The sequence below is a fragment of the Austrofundulus limnaeus genome, unplaced genomic scaffold, assembly GCF_001266775.1.
Source record: "Austrofundulus limnaeus strain Quisiro unplaced genomic scaffold, Austrofundulus_limnaeus-1.0 Scaffold294, whole genome shotgun sequence".
NCBI lineage: Eukaryota > Metazoa > Chordata > Actinopteri > Cyprinodontiformes > Rivulidae > Austrofundulus > Austrofundulus limnaeus.
The window spans coordinates 3,593-15,722 of NW_013952696.1; the positions used below are offsets into that span (position 1 = coordinate 3,593).

The 12,130-nt window shown below is 38.0% G+C and overlaps 1 protein-coding gene across 1 annotated transcript in view; it reads left to right on the forward strand.

The window, feature by feature from the left end:
* The window catches only part of LOC106526799 (probable G-protein coupled receptor 158), a gene marked incomplete at its 5' end in the record, with an annotated part of 25,264 nt that overhangs the window by 1,529 nt on the left and 11,605 nt on the right, over window positions 1–12,130 (forward strand). The window contains 2 exon segments of the mRNA XM_014021483.1: window positions 2,721–2,959; window positions 7,932–8,070. Coding sequence (XP_013876937.1) covers window positions 2,721–2,959; window positions 7,932–8,070 — 378 coding nt within the window.

Genomic DNA, 12,130 nt, shown 5'->3' on the forward strand with positions numbered 1-12,130 from the left:
GTTCAGAATAACTGTGCACCTTCCTTTGTCTGCTGGAAGAATGATGAAGTAGGCTATATTGTTCTGTATAAAAATTGTAATATATATACAAATGTTGTCGGTCAGCAGGTTGACAGTTTTAGGAGCTGCTTGAGGAGAACTTCCTCGTTCTCCTCCTCATCCTCTTCTTTGAAATAGAGATAAAAAACCAACATCCCTAAGCTTTCTGCTTACAGGTCAAACATTTTTAATTAAATAGGAGTAAACTGTGTACTTATTAAAACTTACAGTTTAGTGTTCTTAGGACTGAAGACTTTCTGAGGAAAGAAGTTTTTAAACATCTTTTCTATAATTTTAGTGTTTTCAACTGAGGGGCTTTGATATATTTATTTAAAATAAATTATAGCAGAGGAAGTTCTCTGCACAGAAAACATTTTTACTGTTTTTTTAATCAAACTGACAAGTTTCTCCAGTAAAGTTCTTGTGTAATTTAAAGGCATTGAAACACGTGTTTAAATTTAGAAGATATTATGATTAACTACAAACATCTGAAGCTGACTCAGAGAACTCTGTGATTTTAGAAAAAATAAAAGTCAAATGTAGACGCATCTTTAAAAGATCCTCCTCCTCCCCACCACCCCGCGCAGCTGCGGTCAGCGCACCTCCACTCCACCCACCCCATTAATACTGATTTTTTGCGCAAATAACAAATTTTTGATGCTCATTAAACGCGTTAAACGTCTGAAGGGGTTGACATGTATGAACTTTAAGTCCCGGGCTGGTCGGAGCCAAACTGCAGGTGGACATATTCGCTGCCCCTCGCTTTAAAACCAGTCAGCTGATAGGTCGCGGTTTTGTTTCGCTCGTGACATGAACATACAGGGGGAAATGCTGCGAAGTGCTTTTAGAAATATAATAAATAAAAAAACAACGTAATCCTTGGTGGAAAATAGTCCAGGAAATGTGGGAGGTGTTCACCTGAGCTGAGTGAAGCTGACCCCCAACCCACAGAGAAAGGAAAAAAGGCAGTAGTTATTGATAAGGTAGTAACCATGCTGTGGCTTCACCTGTCGCATTTTCTTTTAAAGAAAGAAAAAGTAGCTTGCAAAGCTGTCGCATCGGTGCAACGTGATTAAAAGCAGAGCTGCGCGTCTAATCACACACACGTCTTCCTATCTTTGTGAGGACCACACACAGTGCTCAGCGCCGTCTTTTTCCCCAAGTTTGGTGAGAGGTGGATATGGAGGGACGAAAAAATAGCTCTCGACTTGATCTGGCCTTATTTAAATAAAAATGACTGCATGCCGTGAAATTCTTGGAGGGGTGGGCCGTCTCGTTGGTGGGGGTGCTGTATGATGGTAGGGGAAACACTGACCATGGGCTGAGCTCTTTCATTTGGTCCTACAGAATGTTAGACATTAAAACGATTTGCCAATGATCAGTGAAGTCAGCAAAAACACACCATTTAACAAACGTTCTCCAAATTTAATAGGAAGTAGTCCAAAGAAACTGCTTAATGATTTACTTTAGTTTTGTGTGCTTTTTAAACTGTTTATCGTAATGAACACAGTCTCTCAATGAAAAGGTTCAGGAAGGAATAATTGGATTTGCAGCTAATTTGTTTTACATACAGGTCAGTGATGGAGATGTAGTTTGAACACCAAAAAGTATGGTGCCATCAGGAGAGAGATATGTTTTCCATGACAGGATTTGGCAAGAAAAAACCCATGTTGCAGGCAGGCTCCATGAAAGTAACAAAAGATTTATTAAAGTAACAAAAAAACTGCTGTAGAGACAGCTCAAACTTACAGGTATGTACAAGGATCACACAGGAAGGGGGAACAGAACACAATGAACCGACAAAAGACTGAGACAAGACAGGACTTAAATACACTGACAACTAATGGGTGAACTGAAAACACCTGGTGAGAAACACGAGGGTGACAATCAGACTAAATGGGGAGCAGCTGGGCTGAGACACACTGGGGAAACATAGAAACACTAGGAAAACCAAGGTGAAAACAGACAAACCATGACATTCCAGGTAGTTGCTAGAGTGTCCAACAGTCAGTCAAAACTATAAGTGAAGATTAACAGACACTGAGGATGCCTCATAGACATATTAGTCAACATATTAAATCTTAACTACAGTTTGCCAAACATTATGTGGAAGACTCCATGGTCAAGATGTTTCTCTAGTAAATAACATTTTTTTAATCTATGAATACAACAAATTTATAAGATGTGTTCTTAAACCTTGCTGTAATAGCCAGATAAAATATATTTATTTTTACATAATTCTCTTGAAATTTAACCTTTTTTTATTTTGCATGAGATGAACGCTGAAAAAAGAAAACCCCGCACTAAAATTATTAACTTTCCTTTATGGAAAATGAAGGCTAACAAGGTAATCCAGAGCTATGAAACAAATTTCTATCAAGAATAGTAACAGAGAGCTAACACAAGAGGAAGATTAAAATGTGCAGTTTCATTTGAGTTCCACCATTTAATTTATTTTTTGTAGGTATAAACATGACTAAAATGTAAAGGTGCATCTTCTTACCATTTTTTTAAAATTCAGATGTGTTAATTAGAGCATAAACAACAGCTGAGAAGTTAAATTCTAAATTGCAGCAGAAGTGGCAATTTCCCATCTTATGTTGATATTAACATTTCAATTACACATTTATTGAGATTTGACTGTTCTGACCTCTGTCCTTCTCCTCACGCTACCTTCACAGAGTGTTAATGGTCTTCCTGTCCCGCACGGCCCAGAGGACGCCTTATATGACCAGCTGGCGGGTTCTGCGGCTGTTGGCAGTGATTGTCTTGGTGGTGCTTTGGTTTCTGGTGGCCTGGACCTCGGCTGTGTGCCAGAATCCGCAACTGAGTCAAGCTCTAATCACAACGGGCCTGACCCCAGAAGGACTGCAGTTCAGCACGTGTCTGCTGGACCGATGGGACTACATGATGGCAGTCGGTGAGTGTGTCTTTAATTTATTTTTATTCAGGGAAAATCAAAGCAATTAAGACAAAAATATAAGCAAAAAGGCAGCCATTTAATTTACATTTGATTTTATCTTATTTTATCTACTCCTGAATACTATCATTAGTTTCTTCACGTGTTAGTTAATCTCTGCCCTTTCTATTCTTTTATTCCTTGCTGAAACTTCATCCCAAAAGCTTTCTTCCCACACACTTTTTAAATACTGACTTAAATGGGTTTGAACAGTTAGAAAAGCAATAGAAGAATGCCCACTGGAACTTTTCATACACAACATGAAACTTAACAGTGACAGGGTTTCCTTGTACAGGGAGTTGGAGTGCTACAAAAGCAGAGAAAAAACGTCTGCCAAGAGTTCATAAAAGTAAACAATTCTTCAAAACAAAAAAAGGAAAAAGATTCCAGATTTGTTAAATTTTAATATTACATATTGCAAGATTTGTTGAGAAAAACTGAACAAAAGGCCATGTTTTGTTCCAAGACAAGTCCTAACTTTACTTTCAAAGTCCTGATGGACAGTCACTCTCAACAAAATTTGACCCAAAATTTGACTTTGAACATGTTTCAAACTGTGAGGTCTATTATTACGGTGGCCGACAGGTGCAAATGCGCAGCAAAGAGTAAATTCTTTGCAAACGGAAAAAATGCCGAAAAGTAAAAACGATGCATTCATAAAATCATCTGCGTGTTAGAAAAATGATGCAAGTTCAAAGAAATAAATGCTGCAATGTAAAAACGATGCGTTCATAAAATCAACTGCGTGTTGATGATGCAAATTTAAAAAAACTGCTGCAAAGTAAAAATTATGCATTTATAAATCCGACTGCATGTTAGAAAATCTTGCAAACTTCAAAACGCAAACACAAACAACAAATGCAAGAAAACGACACTGCAAAGTGTTATCTGTTTATGTTAATGTTATTGAGTTCTATGTGCAGTGCCATTTATATAATAAATAAAATGAATGGATGAAGGAAAGGATGCATTCTAAAAACAGACTGCATGTTAGAAAAAGGCTGCAAGTTCAAAACACATAACAGAAGTGCACCAGACCACTGGGGGGACACGACCAACAACTCCAATGGGACTAGACTAATTGTAAACACAAAGATACAGGGGTGGAGCTTCAGGGGGGGCCGGGAGGGTGGTGCGCCCCCAGCCCGGGCCCCCCAGAAAATTTTTAAAGAAGTAAATGCCATTTCCTGCATTTTGGTGTATTTTAACAGGTTGTTAAACAGATTTTTGTTAAACAGAAGTTGATTATCTTTGCTTGAATTTTAGACCCAGTTTTCATGTCTTTGCAGGACCTTTCTCACCTCATGCGTCTGTTCAGAAAATCTGTGAATTTACACCCGAAGTCTCTTGTATTTTCTGCCCTGCAGCAATTTCAATTAGTAAAATTATTTCTCAGTTTAACTGGCCTGCTTCAGCTTGGTAACTCTTTCTGTTTGGGTCTACACCACCTTAGCAATTTTGCAGTGAAAGTTTTTTTCCGGCTCATCTTTCTGAATAAAGAGCCAAAGTGTAGGAGTAACATTTTGAATTCAAATGTGAAACTTATGCACCCTTTCCCCAATAACAAGCAAAGAGGAAATCTGAGGAAATTGCCTGTCCAGGTGACCCAGATGGCCTTGAATGTGTAATTTATTACAACCTGTTCAATGACAGATTAAAGCAGGAGGCAGTGATGTGCACTTCTCTGAGGCTAAGTCTGACAGCAGGGGAGACTAATCCTGTTTGGAAAGAGAGAAGTGATGGATCCCTGAGAGAGAGAGAGACTTGGTCTGCCTCTGAAAACTGACAGACAGGCAGACGGAGAGGGTGAAAGTGGCAGGAAAAGAGAAGAAAGGAGGCTGTGAAGTATGCAGCTTGTGGGGATGTGGCCAACGATGCAGAGCGAGCTTTTTCTACCAACAGAACTTCAGAAGAAGACGAGACGATGGGAGCCTGCAGAGGCAAGACAGCTAAGGACACTCTGGAGATTGGACAGAGACAAGCTGGCTGCTTCAGAAGAAGCATGTATGTGGATCTGTGGGGCAGCGACAACTTTAAACAAACACATTTAAAATAAAACAGGCTTGAGTCTCTCCAGTTGTTCCAATGACTTTGTGTAGGAGACGTAGGGAAGCCGTGTTTGTTCACTTGCTGGCTGCACCAAGGACAGGAAGCTCCTCTCAAATCTGCTTTGTAGGATTTATTCTGTGCTGTTTGCGGGGCCTGTGAAAGTTAGTCTCATTGGGCCTCATGCAAGAACATGTTCGTGTTCTTATCCTAAATTTCTCTTACTTTTGTTCGTACGAAGGATTCGTACGAACATGCCATGTCAGATTCAACAAACTCTTCTATCTTCAGGAAAAGTGTGTAAATGAATTACACCTGTTCATATCCAGCTGCTCGTGCACGCGAGAGGAGATTAGCATAATTACCACCCCAAAAACACCATATAAGGCTATGATTCCTGCCTCAGATACAAGGAAGTGTCCATTCATGAAAATGACAGCGAAAATTAAAAAGAAGAACTTTACGAGATCAGAGATTGAAGTCCGTCTGTCAGAGATCCAGAAAATAAAATCTGTCATTTTTAGCAGGTCAGCTGTGGAATAAAAAGAGCTGCTAAAAGTATAAATAACTGTGTTAAATCATTTTTCATTTATTCAGAAGCGGCAGCGCTGCGCACCGTACCCCCCCGCGCGGTCGCAGGTGGCCTCAGTTGCAGTTCTGAAATAAGCATTTTAAAATGTTTTCAAAATATGTCTGGCACTTTGGAGAAAATCTACGACTTGCTAGAGGGATTATGTATCCCCTCTGGCCTGGGAACATCTCGATGTCCCCCAGGACGAGCTGGAAGGTGTCGCTGGGGAGAGCGGGGTCTCCTGCTGCTCCCCATGACCCGATCTCGGATAAGCGGCAGAAAACAGACGGACGGACAATTTATATTGTTAGTCTAAATTATTACATTTAAAATTATAACTCTAATTCAAGCAGAATAGCCTATTGTCAACATAATTATGGAGTGTGATTTATTTTCAACTTAAAATATCTTCAAACTAACGAAATATAAAGTTATTAGGGAGGAAAACCCATCTGGATAACAGCAGACTGACTTCACGTAAAATATACGACAGGTCTGGACCACTCGTAAATTTTGTTCGTATCTGAAAAAAATCTTAGAATACGAAAACATTGGTGAATGCCACAAATTCTCCTAAATCACTCGTACGCACAACTTAAGAACAAATCTGTGCGTACGAACGGTTCTTGCATGAGGCCCAATGTAACTACAAAGATTTATCTGGAAAAAAAAGTGTGTTGTTTCTACTAGTAATAAAAGATGCTTAAATGAGCCTGGCAAAAAATATTTTGACTCAGTTTCATACAGTGTAAGAAGCCAGACAAAAACCATTCCTTTTGCTACCAATGTTCTTAAATATTAAATTATACTGACAAATTAGATGATGAGTTAGCTAATCTTTGCACAAACACTGGATTGTTCTTTGTGAAATCTGTCATAAGTAACAAAACAGATGTTTTTTAAAAATGTATCTTCTCTGGAAATTGCTGTCAGGAAGTACATGAACAAATGGACAATATATGAACTGTCTCTTTAAAATTCAGTCAATCACTAAAACTTTTGTATTTTTCCAGAAGTAGCATCAAGTTCAAAGAAGAGACTTACATTTTATCTTTCATTTAGATTATTTTCTAATTAAAAAATTATAAGAACTAAATTAATATTTATTATTAATAGTACTTATCCTGCCCCTGAGCTGTTGGCTATATGTAACTGAGCAATTTAGTTAGATTGGCTGTGAAGTCTTCCCTAGTTAGCTCATGGGATCAGACTTTAAGCCAAACTGAGGTTTCTCCGGAGAGAATCCCAGCTGTCTTCCTAGGTTGGAATCAGGAAGAAGAGTGTGCCGCTCAAAGCCGTCCGGGTTAGTAAAAGAAATGGATGAACTTTGGTTCCGCCCTCAGGCTTAGAGATGAGTCAGGGAAAGAAAGATAAAGATTTGCCAGCCGGCGCCAGCCCAAGGTTAAAATTCTGTGGTTGTTCAACAACATGATATGATAACCTCTTTTCAGCTTTCTTCTGATAGACTAAGAGAAATCACTGCAAAACATTTATGATGATTAATTAACATTTCTGTTTTATAATCAGTTCTGAACCTTCTGTTAGTCCAGATAAATGAAAGAGTTTCTCATGAAAAAATCCACAATTATATTATTGTCTTCACTGTAAAATAAAAACAGTGATTTACATAAAAACACAATGAAAACATTGTAACCAGATTCTCTGTGATTTTTATACCATTATAAATCTTTAAGGCACGATAAAAGAAAAGAAGTGGTTCCACTTTTCCTGTGACAGTCATTATCATGATTTAACAAATGCATAAACATTCTTAGTTAAACAACAAATGAATCACGAACAGAAGAGATTGTTCTGTCCATTATCTGATTAAGAGAACTGGGGGGTTCTCTTCCACAGTTAGAATGACCTGTCATGGCCTAAATCGAGTTCAGTTTGTGACAGAGTTCCTGTCCTCTCGTCAGGCCTGTCCGAGGCCTGCTTCGAGGCAGTAAATCTTGTTTCTTCACTTGAGGCGACCCCTACAGCTCAGTAATAATGTCTTATAATGTCTTAAAATAAGCTGCTTTAAATCCAGCATCGACCAGAAACTTAATCTCCCATAATGTGTGTCGATCATCCATGGGAACAACTGGCCCTTTGAGGGTCACCATAACGCTTATGTGGCCCTTGGTGCAAATGAGTTCGACACCCCTGCTTTAGCTAATCAGTTTATCAATCCTAAACCATTTCTCCAAACTGGGGTCATTCAGGGAGATATTTACAACATGTAAGATAATAAACCTTAACCTTTCCACAGAAATCCACTTCAAAATGGCTGAACTATCCCTTTAATACCACTCTCTGTCCTTGTTCCAGCTGAGTTCCTGTTCCTGCTCTGGGGGGTGTACCTGTGCTATGCTGTCCGCACCGTACCCTCAGCCTTTAATGAGCCTCGATACATCGCTGTGGCCATCTACAACGAGCTACTCATATCTGCCATTTTCCACATTATCAGGTGAGTGCAAAGAACAGCACAAGCTGTGGGCTGGAGAGTCCGTCTTCTTCTAACTCGCATCAGGGATATAAACAACAACAGCAATAATAATAGTTAGTTACTTAGTTAGTTAGTTTATTTCAAACATGTATATAAAACAAAAAATGATAAAAAGTGATAACAAAATTAACAAAATTAATATATTTGAAAAGGAATGGGAAGAAGTCAAAAACTGATTTAATCCCACCCTTCTCCGAAGCTTATTAACAAAAAATAATAGTAAATTCTTCTTTTTTCTTATTCTAAGTTACAATTTCATAAAGATTAAAACAACAATCTATTTACCTAGAATTTTATATAATACCAGAATGTATTCATGAACGTACATCTAGTGTATTTGCATACACACATAAATGCATACACACATGTACGCACATACACAGCCCCAAACATCTCCATATATTGCAAAATAATAATAATAATAATAATAATAATAATAATAATACATTAAACTTATCTAGCACTTTTTCAGGATGCTTGGTGGTGGTAAGCTACATTGTAGCCACAGCTGCCCTGGGCATGCTGGTAGAGGTGGAGCCGGCACTTCCAGACCCTCTGCCCAACATTAGTAGGCAAGTGGGGTGAAGTGTCTTGCCAAAGTGCACAGTGACTGAGACAAATTATATGAGGGATTGAATCGGCAACCCACAGGTTACAGGACGACTTCCACCACTGAAATGATCACTCCTCCCCAGAACCTTTAGAAAAGTTCTGAATAAACCAGTTAAATGTAATGAATTTAGAAAAATCTTCCTCAGAAGACAAACAGATGTACTGTGTCAAAAACAAAAGAAACAAAGCTGTTTTTCTGTCTGTTGCATCTGTCAGAGGTAGACAACATGTGGGTGTGTTCTTGTTTAACTTTTTAATTTGATTAAAATCTAAACTTAGCAGAAAAAGTAAGAAAAAATGTGTTTAGTGGATTATTTCTTTGTTGTAACACTGCTGCTTGGCAATAAACCTTATACACCTGACTAACAGCACCTCGATGTACCAGAAGCTCAAAACAAGTGTCAACAACAGCAAAATAAACTGCAATGGCAAAGGAGATTTGACAAGTATTTCATGTGCGAATATCAGATATACAAAGGCTGAAGTCAAACATCTGACAGCCAGGATGTTTCAAATTAGCAAAGATTATGTCATGTTATTATTAAGCCAGCCAGTCCATTTCTTTCAGTTCTGAACTTACCCTGTATCATTTACCAGTTGTTTTCCAGCACGTATTTCTCACCTGCCCTGTTTCTGCTCATCAGTCCAGCTGTTCTCTCTCAGTAATCACTCCACTTTCATATAATCCTTGGTCTCTGCATCTCATTGCCAGGTCCTCTTAAGCTTGTGTACTCAGTGACAAGTCCCATTCTCGTGTCTTACAGCCTGGATGTTCTGGTTTGCTGTGCTTAAAGTGGAGGTGCAGATGGCCCCTTCAGATTGATGTATTTTAACTGGATTTATTGGACCATTCAAAAATTTCTGGTTTTATTTTTAAATATGTCAGTTTCGGTCCTCCACAGCTGAAACCCCATTTTTTTGCATTGCACTGAGCTTTGCGTGTTTGGTCAGAACTCTGTGAATATTTTTGTAAAGCGGCTTCAGTAAGCTGATCTTTGAGCAGCATCCACTGAGAAGCTGAAGGAAACAACTGTGAGAACCATCAGCTTTGTAGACTGAGACTGAGCGTGCCTCGGCTGGGCAGCTGTTTGTCAAGGTGGCAGTCTTTTTTTGACAAATTTACAAAATAAAGCTTCTCCTCGATTAACAAAAGAAATAACAGGGATAATATATTCCTTCTTCAACTCTTCCATTATCAAAAAGAAACACTCTGTCTGTCTGTGTTTAATACTCAACAATCTACAGACTAGTTTCTGTAACAATCAATTTGTCAAAAACAGAACAAAGACTAACAACGACAATTTGCATACTTGAGTGTCTTCAAAATAACTATCAGGTTTTCTACACAAAGTTGGCAATTTTGTTCTTTCCTTAATGTTGATCATCAGAGATCTCTTTTTTTTTTGTCCATGCTCTGGGTTTTGACATTTCAGCTTCATCTGTGTCTGATTCTGATATTGTCAAATTGTTTATCTCCCTTATTGCTGTTATTGCGAGTATGACTCTGCCTCCTGTGAGCAAAAGGTGTGAATCAGGGCCTCAACGATAGTCACTTGGTGGAGCCTCTATGAACAGTCGAGCCAATCAAGGCACTAACAACCTATTGTTTGACTGATGGTCCTCTTTTGCATGTGACCAACCTGTTTGTCCACCATGTGGCAGTGCTTATAAGGCTGAGTTCACCTGAAACTCCTCAGACTGAAGAAGTCTCTTGGAGGAGAGAGGAAACGTTTTATTAAAGAAGAACCCATCCAGAGGACCTACTTATTTTTTTTTATTCTTTTTGATTATCTCCCTTATCTTCCATTCTCAAATATGTCCTACTTCAGGACAGCATAGAGCTGCTTCTCTGCTGCAGTTGCCTAAAAGACAAACAATATAAAAAACAGATGTTTATTTGGGTAAAACTTGGTGACAAGAGTCAATTCAATGACTTACAGCATTTAGATTCACCAGAGTGTTACTGACCATGGCCCAAATTTAATACTAACACTGGGGCATCAAACCCATTAACACAAGGTGTACTAAATTTAAAAATTTGTCCAAGCCAAGGGACAAATATTTAATAACAAATTATTCTTCTAGAAATACAAATAATGTTTCCAAATTATGCTTTGTGTAGCATTTATAAAATACATAACCGCATACATAAAAAGAAAAAAATTAATAAGTTTAGAAATACTCATCATTAGCTTTCTTATTTTGTCTTACTCTCTAGCAACAACTTTTTCATTTTTGCTACTGTATCGTAGAGATGCATTTTTATCACAATCCACCAAATCAGGTAAAACAACTCACTAAAAATCTGATTATTTGCCTTTAAAATAAGAATAAAATTTAAAAAAATTAAAGTCAAATATCTGTTAATTTTTTAACATCAAAATCAAAGATTACTAAAAACATCAAACCTTATTTTCCTGGCCTGAAAGTTGGCCAGCTGTCATGAGAACAATGCACTGAACACACAGACAAAAAGAGAAACCATAAAACTATTTCACAGTTAAAAGTGTTACTTTTGGGGCCAGATAATGTTAACAAGGGCCAGATTTGACCCATGAGCTCCGAAACTTGTGTCCTAACACATGGGTAGCTATTTTTTGCAAACAAATTGTAAATCATTATTATTAGAAAAAAAATAGCATGACTCTTTGAGTGTGCAGCAAATTCTCTTCAAAGAGAGCACTGGCGTCTGGGTGAAGGAAGGGCATGAGGCCAAAATTACTTCACATTTTCACACTGATATCATATTGTACGCTTTTTAATACAGAAGTGCAACGCTGGACCACAGGTACACTGTAAAAAAACAAAAAGTTTCCAGAAGGTCACTTGATGGTCCAGCGGTAAAAGGACAGGTGCTCATGAATCCTGATAAATTATAACCAGACCTTTAGGCTGCTGTTGTTAGATACAGTTAAAGATTAAGACTTTCCTGTAAATTACTAAAATGTTTAAAATCAGATTTTGACATTTTGATGTACTCACTCAATTTCCTTAGTTATCTAAAACAACACTAATGACAGATTACCAATAACTACCTGGAATAACAGATTGTTCTGTTAGTTTTACAGCAGGACTAAAGTTACTGTGTATTGTTTTACTGTCTGCAGTGTTTGTGACAGAAAAGTTTGTTTTATCTCACTTTCTTTAACTCTTTTTGACTGAATATTCTCATATTTTGGCAATGCTTCGTTGTGCTCAGTAGGACGAGAAGATCTCGTCCCTTTTTTAATCTTTTGAAAAAACATGTAAATCCTTGAGTTGTACTTTTCACACTCTGAGATGTGAATAATATGAATAAAGCTGTTTTCATCTGATAAAAGGACACTAAGAACTCAGAGTAAACAGTGAAAAATTTTGCTCGGCGTGTGTGTGTGTGTGTGTGTGTGTGTGTGTGTGTGTGTGTGTGTGT